The sequence below is a fragment of the Sturnus vulgaris genome, chromosome 4, assembly GCF_052056855.1.
Source record: "Sturnus vulgaris isolate bStuVul1 chromosome 4, bStuVul1.hap1, whole genome shotgun sequence".
Classification (NCBI taxonomy): Eukaryota; Metazoa; Chordata; class Aves; order Passeriformes; family Sturnidae; genus Sturnus; species Sturnus vulgaris.
Genome location: NC_142246.1, coordinates 17,909,890 through 17,936,503, shown reverse-complemented (window position 1 = coordinate 17,936,503; position 26,614 = coordinate 17,909,890). Strand labels below are relative to the sequence as shown.

The 26,614-nt window shown below is 42.9% G+C and overlaps 1 protein-coding gene across 1 annotated transcript; it reads left to right on the top strand.

The window, feature by feature from the left end:
- The first annotated feature begins 4,904 nt into the window (after window positions 1–4,904).
- LGI2 (leucine rich repeat LGI family member 2) lies at window positions 4,905–24,732 on the top strand. The gene is made up of 8 exons (XM_014891513.2): window positions 4,905–5,077; window positions 5,169–5,240; window positions 8,060–8,131; window positions 11,442–11,513; window positions 12,077–12,148; window positions 13,200–13,369; window positions 18,086–18,250; window positions 20,763–24,732. Exons 1-8 carry the CDS (start codon window positions 4,905–4,907, stop codon window positions 21,578–21,580), a joined length of 1,614 nt encoding a protein of 537 aa, XP_014746999.2. The 3' UTR covers window positions 21,581–24,732.
- The last annotated feature ends 1,882 nt before the right edge of the window (window positions 24,733–26,614 follow it).

Genomic DNA, 26,614 nt, shown 5'->3' with positions numbered 1-26,614 from the left:
AATTTTCCCATACCTTCTCCCACAGCAGGGTCACAGTCAATTAAGGGTCCTCATAGTGGGAACACTTCCACTGACATACTTTACTCTCATCCACAATTCTTTTCAAATTTCTTACTTTGGAGACATGGTGTGTTGTGATCCAACAAAACCCATTTTTATTTGCAAAATACCTGGAAATAAAATTTTCTCAGACAAAATGTTGATGTGTTTTTCCCTTCTATGCTCTCATTTTGTATGAGCTGACATGATCAGCAGTCTTCTATTTATAATTGTCCACTCTTGTCAAGTTACAGGGAAAAATACCATCAAAGCCTCTTTGTTAATACTCACTCAATAAAGCAGGGGTTTATGGAAAAGGGATTGAAACATGTGAGTAATGCCTTCCTGGTCCTGAAGGAACAAAACTGACAACTTTCACATCAGGATCTTTATTTTAATATTTATATGCTCCTAAATGCTCTTCTGATTTATTTTCTCTTTGCAATTCAAGATAAATATCCAAAGTTCTGGAAATGAGAAAGAGCTGTTGTGTTAGAAGAAACGACAGTGATAATGTTATACATCAAAGTGTCGAGATGTCTCAGCCATACTCACCTGGGAATCAGAGTATTTTCCACTTGACATCCAGCTGGAAGATGCCATGCACCACTGTACAGGTCTGCACTGGGTACACGCTGAGTCCCAGGGGATCCCCATGTTCCCTGCACTCTCCTTTAAAGGCCTTTGCAGAGCCTTTGCACTTCTGGTACCTCTCAGGTTTTTATATCACGCTGCTGACATGCTGTCTGAGTTCTTCTTTGCCCATCTGAAATGCCATTTTATCTATGGCTATTGAATAGCACAATCTTTCATATGCAGCTGACTGCATTTATTTGTGGCATGACTTAAATGGATGCTCCTGCAAGTCTACATAAAAAATCGCCTGAGCCTATGAGCTGGAATTTGAAGGAAAGCAGCAAAATGCACTGTTCAGTATTATTTCTCATTCTTTGATGTTCTACTTCAACATCAAATTCAATTTTCTATTTTCTTCTCAAAAAGAGAGAAGATTTCATTTTTATACCACTGCATTTTTATACTGCTGCATGGATAAAATAAGCATCAGTTTTTAAACCAAGGAATTTTAAAATATTCTTTTAAGTAAATTTATATGTGCTTATCTATATGCATATTTATATTTTTAAACCCTCAAATATCTGTTTTCTGTCATGTGAATTTTCTGAAACAATCACTCATTTTTCATTTCAGCAGGACAGGACCATCTGCTGTGCCCTGCTGATGCTCCAGGCTGTCTCCTCAGCCTCTGACAAAGCCCACACTCTTTACACTGGTACCTTCCTTGGCAGTACCTTGGCCCTGCTGCACCTGCCTCTCATTCCTCCTCATCCTCCTCCAGCTCATGAGGTTCCCCTTGACACTTTCAAGACTACCAGCAAGGGCAGTCTGTGCCTGGCAGCCACTCACTGAGGGCAGCAGAGATGCTGCAGATGAGGCTGCACAGAACACCCCAGAGGAGGACAGCAGGAGAAAATCCTTCCTCCTCCATAGGGAGATAGAGAGGATCACCGAATAAATTGCATTTGAATCAGTTAAATCAGAAGACACCTTGTCTGTAAAATTAATTGTGGGCAGTGCTAGCAGGTTTTCCATTCTGAAGTCTCCTGGGATTTTTAGATGTCTGCAGGAAACAGCTTAGCATGAGTGAAAGTTGAAGAACTGAGTTGTGGAATTGGGGTCTTAGCTTTGTGTCTTTCAGAGAAGGTGCTTTACATAGCAATATGGCATTTGTAGACATTTAAAACCCTGTAGCAATACTGAACCCCCACACCATGTTTCCTGACAGAATGCTGAATGCCACTTGGAAAGGGTGAATGTATCAAAGGCTTCCCAAAGTGACATCTCTGGACAGCTACAGCAGTCACACTTCATGGAGAAATGTCTTGTCTGGTTCATGACTTTGTTGCTCTTTTGGGAAGTTATTGTTGAGTCTTTTTTGTAGAATCATAGGATAATTCAAGTTGGAAGGAACCGATAAGGATCACCAAGTCCAACTCCCTGTTTCTCATAGGATTACATAAAACAAAACTGAGTGGCATCCAGATCCATGTTCTTTGAACTCTGTCAGGCTTGGAGGCATGACAACTTCCCCAGGGAGAAGTGGTTGACCACCCTCTCAGTTAATACCCTTCTTCTAGTGCAACTTGCATAAGGAACTTCCCTTGATGCAGCTTCATTCCATTTCCTTGTGTCCTGTCACTGACCACCAGACAGAGTTCATCCATCATCATGCCCCTTTGCTGATGCTTTGAGGAAGTTGTAGGCTCCACACAGGTCACCTCTCAGCCTTCTCTTCTGCAAGCCAAGCAAACCCAGCAACCACAGCCACTCCTCATTAAGTCTTGCCCTCAAGATCTTTCACCATCCTAGTTGCCCTCCTCTGGACACAGCCTCCGAGCTTTATACTCTTCCTTACATTAAGGTGCCCAAAACTGCCCCCAGAGCTCGAGGTGAGAGCAGGGTGCAGACCACTCCATCCCAGCTCAGAGCAGAGCAGGACAATCCCCTCCCTTGCCCAGCTGGCCATGCTGTCCCTGATGCCCCCAGGACACGCTCGGCCCTCCTGGCTGCCAGGGCACTGTGACTCATATCCAACTTTCCACTGACCAGAATCCTCAGATCTCTTTCCACAAGCCTTTCTCCAGGCTCTCATTCTCTGAAGTGTATGTATAAGCAGGATCACCTGTCCCAGGTGAAGAATCTGTCACTTACTCTTGTCAAATTTCATGTACTTGGTGACTGCCCAGCCCTCTAGTCTTACCCACATCTCTCTGCAGGGCCTCTTTACCCTGGAGGGAGTCCACAGCTCCTCCTAGTTTATTATCATTGGCAATCTTACTTAGTGTACATTCATTTCCTGTGTTCAGATAATTTATAAAAAACTTAAGAGCTCTGGCCCTAAAATGGAGCTCTACGGAACCGCTCTGGTGACTGGCTGATGCAACCCCATTTACTGTAGCACTTCAAGCCCAACCTGTCAGTCAGCTGCTCACCCAGTCTATCATGGACTTTTCTAGCTGCATGCAGGACGTTTTGTCCAGAAGGATATTGAAAGAGACAGTAAAAAAACCCTTTTGATTTCTCATAGTGTTCTTACAATTTTTAATATTCTTTTTTTTTTTTTTTTTTTTTTGTCTGGCACTTTCAACGACATTAGGATAAAGCACCAGTGACCCAGCTGAAAGAGATGACAGGAAACCCATCAGCTTTAACGGTTCACAACAATTTCTGTCTGCTTGCCAATGAAATAAACATCCTTAGATTATTGTGGCTGTAGAATTAAGATGCAGATGCGGTGTGCAACAGCTCTCGCAAAGAGATGTATTGCACAAATCATTAAAATCACTGAAAAGATTAAACGAGGCAAAGAAAACTGGGACTAACACTGACCTCAAACAATTTCTCTGTCTTGTTTCTGCCTAATCAGATGATAAATTAATTAAACCGCTAGCTCAGGTGTTGCTCATGCTTTCTGAATTTTTGCCTGCTGCAAGCATTGTGTATGGGTGAAGATGGAGACCTGGGGCTGCTGAGCACAAAGAACAGGAGTCTCACTGCTGTCTTCAACCAGGAGGCTCTGCTGGACGGTGTGGCGATGGGGCAGCAGGCACCAGCTGCAGCAGTGGAAATGGACACGAGAATTTTGCAACTGGCCCAAGCAAACCAAGAAGAGAGGCTTGGACACAGGATAGCGAAAGTTACAAGAGTTACAAAAAGTAATTATTTGACGTTACAAGACAAGTATCTTGTAACACAAAGTTACAGGAGTAATTCTTTTATTGATGTGCACAGCATGTCTCATTCAAATGAATGAAACCTTTCAAGCATTCAGATACAACATGATTCAATTAATGCATACTTAACACACACGTACTATTGGAAAGCAACTGAAATAGTGTGGTTTCATCATCCATTTGCTTCTTTCACGATCTAGACGTCCTTCAAGCTTCATCCTTAGAACCATAGAATCATTATGGTTAGACAAGATTTCTAAGATCATCAAATGCAATCACTAAGCCAGTATGCCAGGTCCACCACTAAACCATGTCCTTAAACACCACACCTACACATTAGGTTGCCCAAAGAAGTTGTGGCTGTTCCATCCCTGGAAGAGTCTAAGGTAGGTTGGGTAGTCCTCTGACAAACAAGGTCTAGTGAAAGCTGTCCATGGTAGGGGGTTGGCACTAGAAGATGTTTAAGACCTCTTCCAACCCAGACCATTCCATAATTCTGCGATTTTTTTAACACTTCCAAGGATGGTGATTCCACCACTTCCCCAGACAGCCTCTTACAATGCCTGAAAACCCTTTCAGTGAAGAAACTTTGCCTAATATCCAACCTAAACTTCCTTTGGTGCAACTTGAGGCCGTTTGCTCTTGTCCTATCACTTATTACCTGGGGAAAGAGACTACACCCATCCCACTACAATCTCCTTTCAGTTAGTTGTAAAGAGCAATAAATCCTTCAGAGCCTCCTTTTCTCCAGAATAAACATCCCCAGCTCCCTCAGCCTCTCCTCGTGTGTTCCAAACCCTTCACCAGCTTCCTTGCCCTTCTCCGGACACGCTTCAGCGCCTCAACGCTCCCCCCGATTTTCTGTGGCAGCATCACTCTGGAGCTACCAGCGGGGGCCACCCACGCTCTTCGCCTCCCGCGGGCTTTCGGCTTTTGTCCCGCGGGGACGCGGCGGGCGCGGTGCCCCCGCCTCGGCTCGCCCCGCCCGCCGGGACCCCCCCTCCGCGTCCCGGCGCCGCAGCGGAGGCGGCGCCGCGCTGATGTCAGGGCGCGGGGGGCGGCGGGGAGCGGCCGGCGGGCAGCGGGGAGCGGAGCGGAGCGGAGCGGAGCGGGATGGCGCTGCCGCTGCGGCTCCTGCCCGCTGTGTGCGCCCTGCTGGCGCTGCCGCCGCCCGCCGCCCCGCGCAGGCCGCGCTGCGGGCCGCCCTGCAGCTGCTGGCGGGAGTCGGCGCTGTGCGTGGGGGCGGCCGGGGCTCCGCGCAGCCTGCCCGCCGGCCTGGGCTCCCTGTGAGTGCGGGCACCGCGGCTCGGCACCGGCAGGAGGGGGGAGAAGGGATGCGGGGCGGTCCCGCCTCACGGGTGGCATCTCTCTTTCCAGGAGCCTGGTCAACGGGACCTTCTCCGAAGTCAAGGACAGGATGTTTTCCCACCTGCCCTCCCTGCAGCTGCTGTAAGTATGGCACTGGAAGGAGCACGGCCAAGGAGCACTTCACTCCTTTCTCCTAAATAGAGTCTCTATAAGTATAGAGCTTCTCCGTTTCTCCTAAATAGAGTTCCCTTTCCCTTGTAGAAAGGGAGAAAACGGGAGCAGACGGCTTGCACAGTCCCCCAGTGTAGCTGCTGTTTCATAACATTTCTGCTCAGGGATGCATTTTCTGCTCAGAAACCACTTTATAAAATGTGTATTTAGTTGCTAAAGGAGGAATAAATGTTTTACAATGCTTTAAGTTCTTCCTTTTTTTAAACTTCAGCTTTAGTAAGTTTAAGGCTGAATTTTGTCCCCCGGAGTTATGTAGTGGTGGTTCTCACTTCTGCTCACTTTGTGCCCAAGAGTCTGGCACTGGCTTTGTGGGCACAAAGGGGTGAGCAGAGGCTTCCAGGACACACTTCAGAGGGAATCCTCTGTGTGTGAAGTGCTGGTGCTGCCTGCAGCGTGACTCCGTGCTTCAGCATGCAATTTGGAGGGTGGCCCCTGAGATGCCTTCTGTCCCCAGCAGTCCTCTGTCCCAGGAGACAAAGGTCTAGCTCCCAGCACTCTGCAGCCATCCCTTCTTCCTGATCCCAGGCAAGCTGCTCGGTCGTGCCCATGTTGCAGTTAGGTGAGTGCCTCCTGCTCCAGGAACTTATCCAAACTTGCTTAATTTAGCTGTCCCGAGAGGCAGCAGAGAAGGTACAGAGACTGCGGTACAACCCCCTGGGGAACCTGGATGGTCACTTCTCTGGTAATCTGCAGCAAAGCTGAGCAGCAGCCTGAGTCCTGTCTAGCCCAGTGCAGCCTGTCTGGAGCTCCTGACACCAAGCAGGCCCTCCACACCTCCAGCCCATAAGGACTGACTGACCCCCCCCAGGCAAAGATACACTGCAAAGAAAAAGTCAGCAAAATGATCCAAAGCCTGCCAGAGAGCCAGGCTGAGTGCTTGCCACAGAACTAGATGTTAAACCTGGTCTCAGCAAGAGGTAGTCTCTAAAGGTGTCTGGTACCTGATGGCGAGGCTCCTCTCCTTGGGCACCTCACCTGCTTTGGCTCAAAGGCTTGTCTTCCTACTGGGAGGAGCAGCACTTCGTGCAAAATGCTGAGGGGAAGGGGACAAAGCAAGGGGTGGAAGCCTTAATCTCTTTTACTGGTCCCAAAACCTGGTTTCTGTGAGAGTTGGAAGTCAACATCGAGCCCTCAGCAGAGGGCACGAGGACCTTGCCCACCAATAAATGGTGGCAAACAGTGACCTGTGCCAGGTGGGAAGGAAAGGGAGGAATCCATGGGTGGAAAATTAGAGCTAGGGGAAATCTGGCTTAGTTTGGATAATGGTACTAGGAAGAGGGAGGAAGAATAGGTGAAGATTGTCCCTTTTCCTTAGTAGATTTCCTGGAGATGTTGGGGTGTGTAGGGTGGTGGGGCAGAGTGAGTCTTTGAGAAAGGCAGAAGTTGCTCATGTCGCTTCACATGGTTAGTCAGATGTGGGAGCAAGAGGGGTTTGTCACCACCTTGGGCACTCACAAATTCTGTTGCTTAGTGTAATTTGTAACTTTTTCCTTAAAACATGAAAAAAAAAAAAAGATTAAATAACAAACATGCATAATTGAGCACATGGGTACCTCAGGACAAAGTCTTCTGTGGCACTAATCATGGTAAAATAGTACTGTGAGGATTCATTTTTTTATGGTGGCCTTCATCTTTGTCAGATTTCTTTGGGATAATTTAAGGAGCATTTGTCTAGTATTAGCATAATATCCAGGGATCACAGGGTAAGTTTGCATTTCATGTTCATTAGTCTTCTAAATTAATTTCAGTAAAATCCCTAAAACCATACAAAAGGAATATTAATCTGTTGCTCTAATAAAGCAATTAGTGCGGACATATTCATCCATAGGGGAAAATTCTGAGATTTTCCAAAAATTATTTCTTTTGAGTAGTGTTAATATTTCAGGCCAAGTAAGAAGTTCTGCTATTTTTTTGAAAGGAGATTGCCCTCTCTGCCTTTGAGCATCAACATTTGGAGATTGTCCGCTGTTGTGCTTTAATACAGCAAGGAATGAACTTTACTGGCAAAGCCCACATAACCTCCTTCTCCCTGGCTGTGTTGTGCTGGCTCAGGTGACAGCCTCTCTGGTGCAGCATGTTTTGTCCCTGAAGTTCACACGGGAGTAGGGCAAGGCAGTGCCTGGAGGAGGCAGCACTGCAGCTCTTCCTCACTGCCTGTGCACACAGGGCTTTGCTCTATAGAGAGAGCAGGATCCTCTGTCTTGGAGGTTTGGTTGTGTCTGTGTTTCCAGCAGATAAACTGGATGCTGTACCCCATCTGCAGGTCAGGCTTGGAGCATTCCCCTGGGAGTGTGGAATGAGTGAGCACTGGCCCACTGCGACTGCATAAAGTGAGAGCTGGTGCTTGGGAGCTTAGGATTGGTGCTGAGGTGGACTCTTAAAAGTTGTCAGTGGGGCTGGAGGGCTGGTGAGTGGATGGGGCCCACACTCAGCACACCTTCCTGATAATGATGGCTTGTTCTGCTCAGTGGACCATAGAGTTGAGGACCAGGTTACATTCAGCCAAGGTCAATGGCACATTTTTCCTGGGGAGTAGTGGACATTAACTACATCATGTAATGCCTTTTTTTTCCATAGACCATTCCACATATTTTATGTGTGCTGCATTGGTGGGGTGATATGGGCTCAAGTCAGTTAGATTAGTTTGGTCATGGGCAATAAACACAACAGGCATAATCCAGTGTGTCAAGTTTTAATGTGCTTTCCTAATGCCTGCTCTCCATTTTCAGCTTGCTGAACTCCAACTCCTTCACTGTTATACGAGATGATGCCTTTGCTGGTCTCTTCCATCTAGAATACCTGTAAGTTTGGTATTTTATGTCCTTTATAAATAAAAGTGTTTTGATAAGTTGCCAAGACTCCTGCTACAGTCTTGGTCTTTATTGTGATTCCCAAGAGCAGGGGAGCTGAAGGATTTATGTTCCACTCCTGTGAAAATATTCTTTATGGTGGCTGACGATTTTTCAGATGTTACAGTGCATTTTTAAAAGATGCTGTTAATGCAAGGTGTCTCTGTGCAATTACAGAACACCAAAAGGGCATTGCTTAGCAAAAGCTTGTCTTGGCTTTCCAGAACAATGCCAAACCTGTTAAGGGGATTTGAACATCCAGCAAAAGGTGGAGCAGCCTGTCCTGACCTATGAGCAGGAATTGCAGAATACTTGTGTACTGCCCAGAGCAACTCTGATTCTGTTTCTCTTCTCTCAACTGTTTATCTCCTACTTTGCCTTTTTTCCTGATACCCTGTTAATGTCCAAAAAAATTATATTCATCTAATTAATTATGAATACATAAATATATAAGCATATATTTAATATAATATAAATTTTTGTATCTATTTATATTATTATTTAGCATTATTTAATTCTCCTTTTGTTTATGTAATTCACTTAGTTGATATTTACATTCCTTTCTTTTTCTGGTCCTTATTTATTTTTATTTTTAGTTCACTCTTTATTCTTTTTAAAAAAGTATTAGCCCTGGTACGAGATTGTCCTCCCTTCACACTCCAAAGGACAGCATTTGTCTGTGTTACTCAGTATAAGCTGGTGTGTTTGAAACTATGAATACGACCAGAAAAAAATCCTCATTCCACCCACCTTTCCAAACTGAAATGTAGCTGTGAAAATATTTGTCCTTTTCTACAGGAAGACCAATGCTCATAAAACCGACTCATGCTAAAATCTTGAAGCGAAATAGGTATGATGGGGTATATTCAGGGTTAATAGTCTGGTACATGTGGAATAGCCAACAATGGAACTTGAAGCTAATGACAAATGATATATGCTAAAATCCATGATTCAGCTACATCTGGATTTTTCAGAGATAGCAAGTTATCTAAGAATTCTCTTTTCCTTGTGTCTACAGGGAAAAAATTATTTGCAGTAGTTTGTAAAAAGGAAGAAAAACATTTTCTGTTGTACCATTAGTGGCCTGCTTTCAAGTGCTGATGGGCTTGTCCCAGCAGGACAGCAAACATCATGGTAGCTGTACTGGTCACTGCAAGCAGATCCCTGTCAGAATGAAACACTCTGCTCTCCTCAGATGGTCCAAGGGCACATCTCTCTCTACCAGCTGCAAGCCAGGGAGCAGGATGAAGACTGGTAAAGCCTTTCTGCTTCAAATTATTTTAGCAGCTGAACTGATGCTTCAAGAGGCTACCTGTAACAGAGGCTAGACAGTATTAAAGGAATAAAGTAGGTATTTATTAAAAATGCCTTCAAAGGATATACCTTGGGCAGTACAAGAGCCTGGCCAAGGCTACACCCAAGATGGACCTAAGATAGATGACTGGTCATGAGTTTTCACACTTTTATAAGTTTTGGTCCATGACATATTGGGGTTAATTGTCCAATTGTAGCTCCAGGTTATGGAGTTCCATCCTCCCAGATTCCTCTCCTCCATTTGTCGTTTATACTTTTTGGACCTGAAGCTGCAATGGTGTCCTTGGTTCTCAGGCTGGAAAAGGATTGTTTTGTCTAACTAAACTGTGAAGAGAACTTGCTAACACTTTATATGAAATTCAGAGTCACACACTAAGGCAGTACAGAATCTGAAAAATATGAAAGCTAAGACTGTAGTCATCAGATCAAGCGGTCTCAGTTAATGCTTGTAGTTGCCTTTTCTGCCAAATCCATAGAGCTTTTCCTCTTCCCAGCAAATCACCCCTCCACCTTTTGGGAACTGGCTGTGAGTGGTCTTCCTCTGTGATTTGTTTTTTTGGCCATGCAGCCAGTAAAGCCAGTATAGCTTCCATAAATCATGTCTCTTAGTTACCAGGGATCAGACTTTGTAGAGAAGAAGGAAACCTCACTGACAAACAGCAATGACAGGTGTCTGTGTGTACAAAGCCAAAGTCTCTGGCCACAGAGCAGCTGGGGAGCTGGGTATCACCCACAGCTGATACCTATATATAAGTAATATATCTCCAGCTGTGTCCTGCTGCACTTGCAGCACTTGTAATGGCATTCAGAGCACTGTTAAACTGACTCTGTGTATTGAGTCTGGGTAAGACAGGTCTGATAAAGATGGGAGCTTTGCTGGTGTACAGACTAGAATTCCCAGAGTAGCAGTCAGGATCCCGGTCACTTCATTAAGGATTTTCCCTACACCTAAACTGCAGAAGCAAGAGCACTTGTCATCTCCTGCATTCCCATCTTCAGTCTCTTTAGAAGAGACCTTGTATCATAGCATTTTTCCTCTAATTTCTCTGGAGGGCAAACAGAGCTGCTTAGGAATAAGGGACTCACATCTCATAAGCCTTTTTCAAAGTCAGCATACAGTTGTTTTCATCCAGGTATAGCTGTATCATGCAATATCTTGATGGCCACCTGGCTGCAATCACTTTGCAGGGATGATGGTGTATTTGGGGATGTGTCCTCAAGTGCGCAGGGGTCAAGATGCTCAAATATCAGCTCTTTCTTGAAATGCTGACGTGCAGTCAGGAGGAGCAGCGTGCTGCTGGAATCGATATGTGCCTGTCATTATCCCCCAGGGCACGGGGCCGTGACTTGTGTGCAGCCAGCACTCTGCAGAGATGTCCCAGCTGGACAGAGCTGAACTGTGGCAGCCAGAACTCAGCCAAGGCAGTGGTCTTGCCATTTGTGCAGATGTCAAATGTGTGCCGTTCAAGTCAGGGGGCTGTGTGGGTAGGAGGTGTCACTGTGTGTGTGTGCAGCCACGGGAGCTCCCCAGCACTGCTGTGCTGCCTGCTGCCTTGAAAATCCTGGGGATTTGTGAGAAGGGAAGGAAGGACTTTAGCTTCTAAAGTCTGCCTCAAGAGGCTCTCCTGCACAGGTCTCTTGCCTCACACAACACATCCTGAGAGGATTACCGAGAGAGGAATAATTTTCTTTGCCTTGTTGACTTTGTTCCACTTCTGATGGACGTTTGTGTCACATGCCATCCCTTGTGCTGCCAGGTACTTGCATTGTTCCTTGCAATCTGTCCAAGGAAAGGGAAAAAGGGAACATGAGCAGATCCACTGGGATTTCCCACCCAGGCAGGAGCTGTCCAGAAATATGCTGCATCTGGCAACCATAGCTTAAAGCACTGTGATGCTAATAATAATGTTACTAAAAATATTTTAAAATCCTTTTTTTTTTTGCCTAGATTTATTGAAGGAAATAAAATTGAAACCATTTCAAGAAATGCATTTCGTGGCCTTCGTGACCTGACTCACCTGTAAGTTATTTAACACTTGATAGAGTAATTTCTACTTGAACAAAACTCTCCTGGGAGACCACTAGTTTTCCTGCTACACAGAAAACTTCTCTTCCCCCTGTGTCAGCTTCCTCCTGCTGTCAACCACATGCCTTTCATAAATTAAGAACCAGCCTTAGAGCAATTTTTGCCTGGGCAGCACTGCCACATGTTGTGCTGCCTGTGTGCAGGCACAGCTGGGTCTGGGACACCACTGGTACACCCAGTGCTGCACTGGTGCCATCACCACCACCACACTGCCTACCCATGATTAACCCTCCTGCTACTTTTCAGTGTGCTCAGTGATTGCTCTGTGGGTTACATCTGCACCTGGGCAAAAAAAAAAGACTTTAAATATTTTACTTTTATGTGAACTTCAAGCAATCTCCATTCTTGAATGAGAATAATTAATGCCTGTTCCTGGTAACTTCTAACAGTGCCAGTGGCTGGACAGTACTGGATAATTAACAACCTGTAAGTGAGCTCAGACTTGGTAAGAATTGCAAGAGATAGCAATGATATTAAGCTCTAACTTTCTTTTCTAGTTCTTTGGCCAATAACCATCTCAAAGCTCTGCCAAGAGATGTCTTCAGTGATCTAGATTCTTTAATTGAACTGTAAGTAAAGAGAATCTTTCTACTGCTTCTGTCACTCTTGCTCTCAGTTTTAGGTTCTGGATGTGTGGTGCTGTATCTGGTATCTACACAGAAAAAAAGCATGTTTTTTTTTGTTCCAGCTTTTTTTCATTTTACAATTGTTTTCTTGTTAGACTCTTTTAAAGTAACTGCTATTTCTTAAATCACTGTTGCTTCTTGTGGTGCTGTATCTTGTGTTATTGTACTTCTTTCTGATGTCTCATGTAAACTGTGTTTTAGAGAAAGGGAGACAATGAATTTTAAAACTACAGTTTCTCCGAACATATTTCCCTATTATCGTTACATATTCCCTGAGATTATTTTAGTACAAGAGATTAGTTAAAGAAAAAAAAGAGCTTCTTTTCCTCGTTTCTGTGCAGTTGTAGCACATTGCTGATATTCTGTCAGTATTTCCCTGTGTAACTAGGATTCTCCTATTTTTGGCCTGGCTCTCCCAACCAGCAAAGTAAAACTGTAAGCCACAGAAATTGCCAAAGGATCAAAGAACAAGTACAGTGCTGAAATTGCACATACATTAGCAGGAAGAAGTAAAATTGACCCTACATCAGCAGCAACTCAAAAAATACAAGTCTTACATCTGTATTTTACGTCTGCAAAGCTGTTCTGGCAACCAGTGGTACTGGAACAGTTTAGTGAAGGAATGGGAATTATCTGTGTCAATGGTATATAGTGCAAAGGAGGCCTGCAGCAGACAACCTGAGTGTCAGGATGTATTACATTACAGTCCTCATCCTATGAAAACTTACCAAAAAAGTAACTTTACACATGAATCACAGGGCTCCGTTACTATGATTATATATAACCATAAACTGCAACAGTTTTTCAAAACACTCAGTGAAAGAGAGCTCATAATAAACGAGTCCAATTTAAGAAACTTCCCTATTTTCAGCTCAGAACAATTCAAGGATACTCAGATATTTTGAAATTCAGCATGTCAAGGTGATGAGAGTTCTGTAGTACTCATATTGCTATCAACCTTTTCAAATATGTTTATTTCTGTGTGTTTTTTTAGAGATTTAAGGGGAAATAAATTTGAGTGTGACTGCAAAGCCAAGTGGTTGTTTTTGTGGTTAAAGATGACAAATTCCACAGTTTCTGATGTCCTGTGTATTGGTCCAGCAGAATATCAGGATAAGAAGTTAAATGATGTGACAAGTTTTGATTATGAATGCACCACTACAGGTATTCAGAATGTATATTTCTAAGCACACTACAAATGGTTAAATATCAGAAGTTTAGATGATACCCTTTTGCTTCTATGAGCATGACCTGGGGGGAGGAAAGGGTTACATACTAAGCACTTCTAAAAACTAGAACAAATACAAAATGGGAAAATTACATTTCAAAGCCAAAGTATGTACTGAGTTTTTATTTGGGTTAAGTGATAATGGGAGAAGAGCTCTGCCTATTCATATTCGAAAAGACTTGATTATGACTCAATTTGTGGCTTAATTTTCATCACAGAATTCTTTCTATTATCTGGAATAAAGCCATATAGTTATGGCAGATGAGCTTCCCAAAATCTCTGTATTCACAGAAAGCAATGAAAATAAGTTCCAAAATGTTCCAAAATGCTATAGCTGTTATCTTTATTTGATAAATCATTATTTGTTAGCATCAAAGATGGTGGCAATAGTGCCAGAAGTTCTTCATGGAACTCCATTAATTTGAAGAGAAAAGTCCAATAATATTCTGACTACTGTCTTGCCTAGGATTTTGATTTTTTATTTTTTAAGGTAATGTGAAGCATGCTGAAGGGAGCGAAGAGAAATTTGCATGTGGTTATGCTTATATTTTATACCCAAACTGCTGCAGTTACCTATCTTTAAATGTAGTCACATCATATAACTGAAAATATCAGCTGCAGGTATTGTTTTTCATCTTTTTTGAATAGGATGTCAGTGCTCTGCCTTTTTTCTAGACAGTAATATCAAAGGTGTGCAAGTTCTCATTTGTCATCAAGTCAGTCATTATTATTAGAAGATAAGAGAAAAGGTGATTACTAGTAATGTAAAATGAAATTTCAGGAACAAGTATGAAAGGTGCTTTGATGGCAATATGTGAAGGAAAAGAGAATGAACTCAGAATTCAAAATTATGTCAGAGGAGCAGCAGAGGTAATGTGCAATAACCTGCTGCACAAAAGGATGTCAAACACAGGAGAGCAATGAAGTTTAGAACAGCACCAAAGTTCCTACGTCTGCCAAATCACCAAGACACAGCAATGCAAAGTAAAAGCAGACTTTATTTCATTGCAGTCTGGTTTAAGCAGTTGTGTAGCAATAACAGTGCACAAGAGAAAGCCTTACCTGGCCCTCAAACCTATCCTAACCTACCAGCCCTCTGTCGCTTTTGTGTATCTAGACACTGTAAAGTTGCTCCAGGCAAAATTCACCCTTAACATTGTCCCTTTGTCTGCTGTTTGTGAAATTACACCAAGCATAAATCTTATTTCACATGCTGCAGAGTTTTTTGGGACCTAAGACATTCCATGGGGCAAGGATTGCCCAGCTGAGTATTTGTTCAAATTCCCTCAGAGAAGCCCTCCTATGGCACAGCATAGCTGTCCTACTCTGTTCTGTGTGACCTTGGTGGTCTGTGGTGTGGTGTCAGGCCACTGCTGCTTTCTCCTTCTCTGTCATTGCCTCCCCCAGATCCAAAGGGAGTGTAAATATGCCCATATTCCTTCCCTGAGGACTGGTTACTCACAGGCTTAGAACACATACTGTATTCTGAGTAAGACAATATACCCCATAGGTGTATTCTCCCTTCCCAGTCAGTGCTGGGCAGGGCTCTGCAAACCTCTTTCATTTATGCTAGTCTTTAGTATAGTATTTCCCTCCTTTGCCAGGTGGGATCAGACTTTCCATCATTTCTGGTCTCCAGCACTCTGTGTCGAGCATGCCTGGATGCAGGATATGGTAACAAAGCAGTTTGCTTGGTAAAATGTGTGTCTTGTTGGCCCAGTCAGCTCACTGCATCAGTTGAACTGCTACAGTGGTAACAGGAGAGATGGAAAGAGGTGCTGCCAAATTTAAAATAAAAAGGCAAAACTCAAAATGGTCCTGTTGTTTCTTCACAGAGAAAGTGATTGACAGTATTGGTGACCTGCGTTTTAACTCTTTCTGTGACAGCATCTGTCTTTTCCATTTCTCGGGGCTTGCATCATGGAAGCAGTTAAGCCATTTCACTTCATTTCTTGTCTTTCTCCCTCAACAATGTGTGAGGGGGCTGTGCTGTGGCTGTGAGCACCACAGGGGAACACGTAACTCACTTTCAGGAGTCTGGAAAACAGAGGGGCTCCCACAACCACTGGGAACAGGTCATGTGCATGCCTGGGACCTGCTTTGCCCAGACCTGCGGGCAGGGATCATCTCACTGAGCTTTGGAAGCTTGTTTTCCCCTTTCTTTAGCTAGCTGGGATTGTCTTCTGGAGGTGATTTTCTCTTTCCCTGCTGTCTGGAAGGGAGGTGGTTTGCAAATTAATAGGTACTACTCCATTCTTGCTCCTGTGCTGGAGATCTCCTGCAGTGGGAGAAGGGACAGGATGGTTAACACTCCCTGCTGGCACACCCAGGTCCTGGGAAGCCTCACCAGGGTAGAAGTATCCACTGCAGGGAAGAAGGGATGTGAGGAGGGTGGGACTGAATTGCAGGATACAGTTTTGGAGCAGCTGCACAAACAGACCATCACTTACATTTTTCGTCAGTGTCCTATAATGTTCACTGCACTCTCCCCCTTTCCAGTGCTGGCATCAGTGCTCCTGTGTGCTGGGATCTGCCCAAGCAAGGGTTGCCAGAAGAAAAATCAGCCCAATAAAAGTGCTGGACACTCACCCCTGACACCATGATTCCAGTTCAACCAGAGAGGGAGCAGAGGAGGAATAAGTACTGGAGGACAGGAGGACACCCCCATTCTCAGCCAGCAGAAAACAGTGTGAAAACCACGTGTCTGGAGACAGGGAGAGCAAAACTCTGTATAGGGTGGGAGGAAGAGAGGGACAGCTCATGCAGCCAGCAGCACAGGGGAAAGCGTGGGCTGTGTCCTCTGCCTCTCCCATCCAGGGGATCTGACTTCAAAGAGAAAAATATTGGAAAAGGGCTCCTCCCAATCCTGTATTTACTGTATTACCTCTTTCTAGCATTACAGCAAGATATGTAGAACTAAATCAAGCCCCCAAGGCCTAAATTTTTTGCAGCCCTGATGTGGCAGCAACTTTCCCTGTGTAACCCTGTTCTACATTACAATCTGGTATTCCCAGCTGGTGCTAAAAACATTTATTGCTTTTTACTGATTACAAATTATTTCCCCATTTTCCCATACAGACTGGTTTGTTTCAGTTCACAGATTCCCCCAAAGTGTTTCACAAGTGTTCTGATTTCAAGAGATGTCTTTTCAGGATTACTTTTTGGGGTATTTGTCCTCAATATTTTTATTTTCTGTGACTGTATCTGCTATTGCTCCATCCTTTAGCTACCTTTTATAACTGGTCAATTACTTTTACTTTCTGCATATTTGGTGTCAGTTTTCCCCAGCCCTTTTAGTTTCCCAGTGAGAATGAAGATAACTTTCTTGTTTGCCTACCAGCATTTATGAACCAATCCCAAGCTATATTTATAACAGTCCCTCTAAGAATGAAGACTGTCATTTCTTTCACAGCTGTGGAACCTGCTCTGTTTTTTAATGGTAGTCATCTATCTTTATTCTCCACAAGTGTAACTCCTCAAGGGCAAGGCTTTCAAGCATGCAGAAACAGAGGGTTCTTCATTCAGAAGCAATTATTTCATAATGCACCAAAATAAGGGACTTGAGTGAGGACTTAATTACCATTTTGCCAAAATCCCTGGATGCTCAGGCCCTTCCAACATAGGAGTGTGTGGTGAAGGCATGTAGCAAATGGAGCTTAAAACAGAGCAGTGCCCGGTTCTGCACAGAAAGATGCCTTTCCTTTTCTACATATCTATATCCATACATTACTTCAATGAAGGCCTCCTACCACATTTGAGATCTGAGTGCTTTGTCAGCTCTGCTACGCCATGGTTTTTTCCTATAGATCTTGCAGAGCTGTCTGGTCAAATGTCAAATTCAGACCCAAATCTCCTTACTTTGTCCCAGGCTGGCTTTGTGGTGACTGCTGACATACCCCAGGGTGAATTTTCAAATTAAGTCTAAAAAGGCACTTAATTTTTGAGAAAAAAAGTCTTTAATTCTGGAGTTAGACTCCTAATCTTTACAGGTTGCTCTAATTTCTCAGTCTTATAGTCTAGGATAAGTTTTCCACTCGATAGTAATTTTCAGGTCGGTTGTATTTTATGCCTAAACTATATTATAATGCCCCATAAAACATTATGTTAACTGAGTTTTTGATTACACCATTTTGTCTATGGTCTAGGCAAAATGGGGTTATCCCCAGGCAAACTTCAGATATCATTTCACTTTCTGCCTGGTTTAGCATAACACAAATTGCTAGTGATTAAATTTGCATGACTTAAGAAGTTATTGGACTTCAGCTGGTAGTTGCTGTCTCTCAGCTTGAATGTGATTCTAGCAAGGCCATTTCCCTTGACGGGAAAGCAACTTCCAGCTGTGGGTAAAGAGACTTCTCTCTCTATTTCACTGATAGTATCCAGCCTAGACGGAAAATCTGAATTATTTCACTATTTACATATTTGATCTCCTTGACAAATACATTTCTAGAGGACAGTTCATGATATCTAAAGCAGGAGATGCTTTCCCTGTTGCTGCATGCCTAACGTGAGCACTGATAATTCCATGATAGCGTTATACAAAATCCAGAGTATTTCGCTCATTTTTCAGTGTACATCATTCCAATCAGTGACCACTTACTCTGTGTTTCCAGCAAGGATGTATCCTAACTGTTGTCAACGTATGTTTCCAGATTTTGTTGTCCACCAGATTTTGCCCTACCAGTCCGTTTCAGTGGATACATTCAACTCAAAGAATGATGTGTTTGTAGCTATTGCACAGCCCAGCATGGAGAACTGCATGGTGCTGGAGTGGGATCACATTGAAATGAATTTCAGGAGTTATGACAATATCACAGGTATGTGAACACTGGGATTCCAGTCACTGGTGAACTGTTGCTATTTCACAAGGATAAGATTTGTAGATGGGACTAGTTTGTTGGGTTTTGTCCTGAATCTCTATTGAATTTAGCTGATTGAAGTGATTGATGTTTGGATATGAGTGACTCCATGGAGTAATAAGTCTTGTTAACACATGTACATTTAACCTTACTATAGCACACAAACTAGGCTTCTTTTGTCCAATCTTGTAAATTTTTCTGAATGCACAAACACTTGCCATGAATGTCACACCATGGCCCAGCTTAGCACTCACTGCCTCAATCACACAGCAAACTAAGCAGAAGCTGAAGGAGCACTTGATCTTGCCAAAGTGCCTGCAAAACAGAATATAAAAAGAATCTATTGCATGTAGGAGGAAACAGGTCTGAAGAATGCTTTTAGGGTGAGCTGACCAAGAAGTCAGTTGGAAACAACAGAAATATTTAAGCTGTGATAGTTACTTAAAGAGATGTGCTATAAAGTTTCAGCATTTATTTTCAATTTACCAACACGCTCAATTAACATTTTGGCCAGATTACTGATCAAACAAAAAGCCTGTGTGGATGCCAGGTGATCTTCTAATGCTGATTTTCTAACAACTGTTCTGTCCCTAACCAACACTTATGGTACTGTCACACCATGATAGCACAGGCAGAGTCTTCAAACCTGTTACCTGCTGCCATTTCCAAGATGATTTCCAAGATGCTCCAAGCCAGAGGTTTTGAAGACTCAGGAGCTAAATTATCAATGGAGCATCTTTCCCTCCTGTTCCTTGTTGTGTGTGATCGATTATTTTTTACCTTATATTTTGGGAGACATAGAGTATGCTGTGTCATCCTCTGATGTTGACATCTACAAAGGCAGCAAGAACTTACCTCGTGACATCAGCTGTCTGTGTCACTAACAAAAGTTTACAAGAAGCTACCCCTCTGTCAGGAAATTTTGGAAATTAAAAATGTTGCTTTTTTAGGTTTCATTGTGTTTTGGTAGCTCAGGGTAAAATATGTATCAGGGATGTAAACTGAGGAGTCAACAGCCCAGAGAGAGGTAGCCGAGCCCTAGAAAATCTCTGGAAACTAGAGTTTGACTCATTTGCAAAGATAGCTGCCTTCCAGCTGTATTTCACCTTCCTCTGAATGACTAGATTAGGAGACATTTCTGCCAGCGACTTGTGTCCTAGCTCCACACCCAGAGTTTGCTCCTGGAAGGTCTGAGCTTGAGCTCTGGACTCATGTCTGTGAGCCTGAGATTTTTGCCAGGAGACACAGGCACATAAAGGGCCTCCTGCAGAGCCTGACGAGTGTTTTGTAGAGCTCTGGAGCCAGCTCCACAGAGAATTTCACTACTTACCATATGCCAGGCATTTGGATATCTAAATTTAGCCCTTTACAACATGGGCTTATGGAGCTGAGCTAGCTGGGTTGCCTTTACAGTGAACATGAAGAGAAAAGCATTGCTGTCCTCTGCAGAAGGAGACAGGTGAAAGCTCTGCTAGGGTTTGTGTTTTCACTAAGTTAGATCCGAAGGATGGATCAGCTCGACCATTCATGTCTGTGCTGCAGATACCTTGCTGTCCTTGAGATGAAGTTACTCCCACCTCTCCTACTCTGGGAGGGGGGCAGATCATCCCAGGCCAGCTCTGAAAGCCACGGTAGGGGACCAAGAGGAGCCAAGATAAATCTCCTGTAGTGACTGACCAAAGATGCACTGGGGATCTTGTGCAGCTATAATTCTACTTAAACTGGGTGCTTCACAGACAAATTCCTCTCTGGTTCCAACAACATCTATCATAATAGCTCATTGTTACTTTTTTGATGTGGTTCTTGTTTAGTGTAACTTGACATTTTCAAAACAGACCATAACCTGATCTGATCTATCTGGCAACTGCAATATTCCTAAATATTTCTAGTTTAACAAAATCTCAAGAAAACCTAACACAAACAACAGAGTTAGATTTATCTTTTTCATCCTGCTATCAAGTGATATATCCACAAGATGCATCAATATTTCTGAGTACATTGGCAAAAAGCTGACTCTAACCCTTCTGGAGCAAGAAAAATATATTTCATTCTTCTAGTTAAGATAGGAAGATAGACATTACAAGAATAAGAGAATTTCGCATATCTGATGAACAGCGAGATAAAAACTCTTGTCATTTTTAAATAATAAAATTTAGCTTAAATAATTGTCTTGTATACTAGGGACCATGTGTTTGAAGAAAGAAATAAAAAGTATTTTGCATAAAAAGGAATTAGCATTTTACGGTACATCATACTTGCAGACATTGCAGGGTGGGACAAGTCATCTCTCCAGTTATTGGGAAGCAAAAAGCTTGAAAAGATGCTCTGGTGGCAAGTAGCAGAAGACAAAATTAGGAGATAGTGCAGGTTTTAAAGAGGGGAGGGGTGATTTCTTAGTGTCTGTGGTATAAAGGGTGGTTTGTGCTGTGCTAATACATGTGTTGTTTTGTTTTCTTTCTTTGGGCAATAGGTCAGTCTATAGTGGGATGTAAAGCCATTCTTGTTGGTGACCAAGTCTTTGTGGTGGTGGCACAGCTCTTTGGTGGCTCACACATTTACAAGTTTGATGAAAGCTGGACGAAGTTTGTCAAATTCCAGGATATTGAAGTATCTCGCATTTCCAAGCCAAATGATATAGAGCTTTTTGAGATAGACAGCGAAATGTTTTTTGTTATAGCAGATAGCTCTAAAGCAGGTTTGTCTACAGTGTATAAGTGGAATAACAAAGGATTTTACTCGTATCAGTCTCTTCACGAGTGGTTCAGGGACACGGATGCTGAGTTTCTCGATATAGATGGGAAATCACATTTAATTCTCTCTAGCCGTGCCCAGGTGCCCATTATACTCCAGTGGAACAAAGCCTCCAAAAAGTTTGTCCCACATAGTGAAATCCCCAATATGGAAGATGTCTTGGCTGTGAAGAGTTTCAGGATGCAAGATGACCTTTACATCACACTCACAAGGTTCATTGGTGACTCCAGAGTTATGAAATGGAATAGCAAACAGTTTGTGGAGATACAGGCCCTTCCATCCCGAGGAGCCATGACACTGCAGCCTTTCTCCTTCAAGAGCAATTATTACCTAGCCTTGGGAAGTGACTATACCTTCTCCCAGATTTACCAGTGGGATGGTGAAAAGAAGATATTCAGATTATTTAAAGAAATCTACGTGCAAGCACCAAGGTCTTTCACAGCTGTGTCAACAGATCGAAGAGATTTTTTCTTTGCCTCTAGTTTTAAAGGAAACACTCAAATATTTGAGCATATCACCATTGACTTGAGTTTATGAAAAGCTGGTGGAGTGAAATTTATGTAGAATGACATTTATACACAAACAAAACAAAAAGAGACCTTTCCAAAAACAGGGTGCACCTATGGAGTATGATGACATTTTCTGAACTTTTCAAACTTGCATATTAATCAGGGACTGCATTTACTTGGTTACTGCATGACATGTCCATTTTATCCTTTTTCAAAGACATCTCACAATCTGCAGTCATTCAAAGAGGAGTGCAGGGCATTAATGCATTAATGTTGACATCTAAGAAAATAATCTAAATTTTATCCAGAAAAATACCTTGAATTGAACATCTCATAAAGAAAGTGAAGAGCGAGCCAAATAAAGCATAAAAATTCTTAACTGCTAAACTAATGTTTTAGTAGTGTAAGTTTTAATATTGGAGCCAGTTCATCATGGTTGCTGATTAATTACAAAAGCAAACAGGCACACTCCAGGATACACAGAGTTCTCTCTTCAAAATCTTTCTTTCAAGTTCACAGTAAATCCAAGACATCATTATAATTCGTTGCAGACTGAAGACAGTCAGAATCTATTGCCATTTTTCTTCCATTATTCACTTTTTTTCAGCAACAAATTGTGCATAACAAGTAGCCCAGCCCAAAGTAAATGGGTAGCCAGGAAGAGTGTGTCCCTTCAGGACTGTGAGATCTTAACAAGTTAACACAGACAGAAAATACCAGAGGTCTGCATGATGCCATGAACAAATCAACTACAAATCCCACCCACTCCCTATTTTAATAGGTATTCCAGAAATCCATTCCATTTTGCCCTAATTCATACTTTTCCTGGTGATTCCCAGTAGATTCTGGGTGTTTAACATATTATTCTTTTATGAACTCTCTTTCCAGAAGGCAGAGCTTAAGCTACACATGTAGGCATTGATGCTCCATGTTGTAGCACCTCACTGGAGGTGATTTATAGTCTAGTGTTTCTCCTCCAGCACAGCTCATTAGCAATAAATTCAGGTTTGGGACATCAAAGTTGTGTTTGGGAAATCTTCCTTCTGGCTAAAGTCTAACTGTGACTTCAGTATCACCAAGTCATCTGAAACCAAGCTGTTGGAGCTGTTTCAGACTAGAGCTAATCCTGCCTCCAAGAAGGATTTCCACTGGGTGAGTCTGGGTTGTTGCCAGGTTGCCAATCCATTGAAGGTCAAAGAGGAGGATGTGGACAGACTGTGCTTCATTGGTGTTTTGGGTGGTTACAGACCAAGGCATTCAGTCATCCTAAATAGGGCAATCCTGGCACACAGAATCTCTCTGAGGATAACAGCAAGGGAATGTTGTCCTGGAAAGGCTCTTTGCCACCCTTACCCAACAAAATTGTGTATCAGAGGTCTTGTTTGTTCTCTTACACAACATATTTCTTTAAGTTTCCCTGCCACTTATTCTACTAGGCTGTTTTATCACGTCTTGCTGCTGCACTGCTGCCTTGGATAATAGGGAGGCTTTGCATAGAGCAGGAGCAAAGGAAACTGTCCTTTATTCCTTCATACTGAGGCCTATCTCACCATCCTTCTGCTGAGTGAGTTTCACATTTTTCCCCTGGACATGTGAAACATGGCCCTATGATCACAAACAGGGATGTTCTCATAGGCTTTCTGATATCCAGGGTGTGAGGTGTGCTGTAGAAGAGCATTATGTGTAAGGACTCCCGTGAGGAGTCATAACCTACCAGCGACCTGGCATATCACAGTCCTCCCCAACTTTTGCTTCTCTGCTATGAAATGAAATTATTACTGGCCTGTGAGAAACATAACTAATTCTGATTTTCAATTATGTGTGAGGGTTTTTTTCTCCTACAGAGTTGTTCAACCTGGTTTTGTTTTAACTATTACTGGCAACCTGGCCCATCTCTGAAATACTGAGAGAATCCCAATGTGGTGTCAGGCCCAGTGGTTCAGTCAAGACCTGCAGATGCAAACCAACACTCTGCAATAGGGCTTAGCAATACCTCTCCTAGGATTAAGCTAAACAAATCTGACAAAACAAAGAGATTCATGTCTGCCAGTGAATGCATCTTCTTACCACGTTACCAGTTTACTTTTAAAGTGGGTATGGCTGGCAAGCAACGTTTATTTAGCCTATGGGAAAGCATTTTGTATTGCTTTTCTGTCAAGCATGCAAGTTTCACTAGAGTTAGATATTCTGATGAGGGTGGCATTTCTCAGTGCACCAGCACTTTCTTTTAGGGCTTGACTGTGCTTTCTAGTCACTCAGGAAGGGGCATCAGTCAGAGTGAAAAGTTAGTTTAGAGAAATTGGATCCTTGAAGAGGATGCTGGAAAAAGGCTTGTGTATTGAATACCAGGAGACTGTACTGTTTCAAGAGCCAAGGGGATTTTGAGACTTGGCTATCAAGCTGAATTAAATTAAAATGGTCTCTGCAGAGGCAGGCTTAATAAAGAGGATAAAGTGATCCATAGGAGTCTAGCTCATTCACATGGGACCAAAAGAAGAGAGTGAAGGAAATGAATTCTGCAGGCAGGTTGCAGTTTCTGTTGAGTGGCTGTGTTGGTCAGAAAGCCCAGCTCAGCTTCAGGAAGAGCCTGCAGTCAGATACGGGCCTGCCTGTTCTGCTGAGCTCATGCACGGGAGGTCAAAGCAGCTAAGAGGGAGGACCGAAAGCACCAGCTGATTAAGAAAAGGTTATGGTACTTTTCACAGGATCAAACAAAGGCAAGTTCTCAAAGGGAGTCTTGTTCTGCTCTTCCTGCTCCCAAGGAAAAGCTGCAGGATGCAGGCAGAAAAACAGAAATCACTAATAATTAAAAATACTTTCTGCCTTTCCAAATGCAACCACAGGTTTGTCTCTATGGCCTATATTCTGTAATAGAATTTGTTTTGAATAGTAAATAAAATATGCACATCCATAATTCATTGAAATGTTATACCATCGGGACAGTGAAAAAGGATAACAGAACATGCCACTGATAATTTTTAATGTATTCTAAAGTACATAAGTCAATGTAAAGATCATTAGTTTATATAAGCATTGATTTAATATACACTAGCTACAGCAGGAGCATTTTAAAGTTGTATATACATTGAGCTTTTTTTAGTAAAGAGGAGCTGATGCAATCTGTGCTACTGACATGTATGTGTACTCTTTCAATATATGAATAAAATGTAGTTAATGTGACTAATAGTGGTGTGTCACATGTGTTAAAATACCCACTTTCCGAGGATCCACACTGCCAGAGGAATAAGCAAACGGGTCCCTGTCTACTTATGATCGAGTCTGGCTTTTGGCAAGGTGGAGAAAGCCATGCTCAGATTACTTAAATCTTTCTTCTGTGCCTGAGATAGTTCGGGCCTCCAAGGATTTGCTCTTCCCTGATTTTCCCCTTCACTCTTTCCTTACACCCCATCTAGTGTTAACAAGTAAGTAACGCAGCTATTGCTGCGAGTTTTGTTCGTGAGCTCAGTTCTTTCACCACAAAATAAAGAGATCTGATTTTCAAAGTAATTTTAAAAAAAAATTAAGATACTTAAGTGGATTTCTTACATGCTGAGTAAATAGGAAACAAGCCCTAAAATTACTTCCAAGGCTTTCAGATCTTTGCTCTGGGGTCTCTAAAGATTTGTTAAATTTTACTGAATAATTGACATTTAGTCTGGAATTGAAAAAATAAATCTATTAGCAGTGAATACACTTTATTTAAAGCAATCCTTAAGCGTTGTCCACTGGTCTGGCTAGTGACTAAGACAGGGGGTAATTCTTTTGTTTCCTCTTAGTTCTTCAGAAATAGCACAACTCTCTGTAACTAATTATAGGCTTGTGCAATCAAAGACTTGTCTGACATACGATAATGGGATGCAATTGCTGGGATCATTGCTTTCCTTTTGGGTATTCTACCTTTTTATGAGTCAGCAGCCCTTGTGGTGTGGTTCACTGAAACTCCATCATAGCAAACATCAGTTGCAAATCAGCACTGTTCCCCCATCTACCTTCCCCTGCTTTCTTTGCCCTTGCTAGGTAAACATTTTTTTTCCACCCATTACCACATTCTTCAAATCTTCCTTGGGAAGTATCTATAACTCCTTGAAAGTCATAGCAAGATGCCAAAAGAAAAGCATTCCTAATGAGCAATGCAGGATGGTCACTCCTCTGCAAATTTCTAGGGGAAGACAGAGCAGGGTATTTTTGAAAGGTCAAGCCAAAGGCAGATGTGCAAGAACAGCTGTGAGAGTCCCAGTCATCCCCTCAGTCCCACTCACTCTTGGCCCACCGAGATGAGCTACTACTGCTCCCTCTTGGCAGCACTGCTCACAGCCAGGCATTACTGACATTTCTTTTTCACTCTCTATGTCAGTAGCAATGCAGCTGAGCTCTTAACACTGGTTGGGTCTCTTTTTTTACTTCTAGCAAGCCAGGCACTTGACAACTCCTGAATTCCCCATACAATCAGCCTCCTTTATGAGAAACTGCAGGCTTGATGATCTAATGGACTTCAAAACTGACCTTCAGAATTGACAAAACCAGATGGCCACATGATGTTAGATCCCCCACAAAATAAGAGACTGATACTGTGAAAACATTTCAAATAGCAACTACAAAATCTATCCCACAGAACCCATTCCCCCCAAACCATTGCCATTCTTGCCCCAGAATTGTGTGATGAGAAGTCCAACATGCCCACCATTAGAAGGGACATCTTCAACTACAGGGCTCAGAGCCCTGTCCAAACTGGCCTTGAATGTTTCCAAGGATGGGGCATCCATCACATCTCTAGGCAACCTGTTCCAGTGTTACACCATCCTTATTTTAAAAAATTTCTTCCACCTACTCTGAGTTTATGCTCTTTTAGTTTATGTCCACTACCCCTTGTCTTGTTGCTATAGGCCCTATCAAAAAGTCTGTCCCCATCTTTCTTATAGGTCTCCTTTAAGTACTGAAAGGACACAATGAGGTCTCCCCAGAGCTTTCTCTTCTCCAGGCTGAGCAACACCAACTCTCTCATTCTCTTCATAGGAGACGTGCTCCAGCCCTCTGATCATTTTTGTGGCCCTCCTTTGTACTT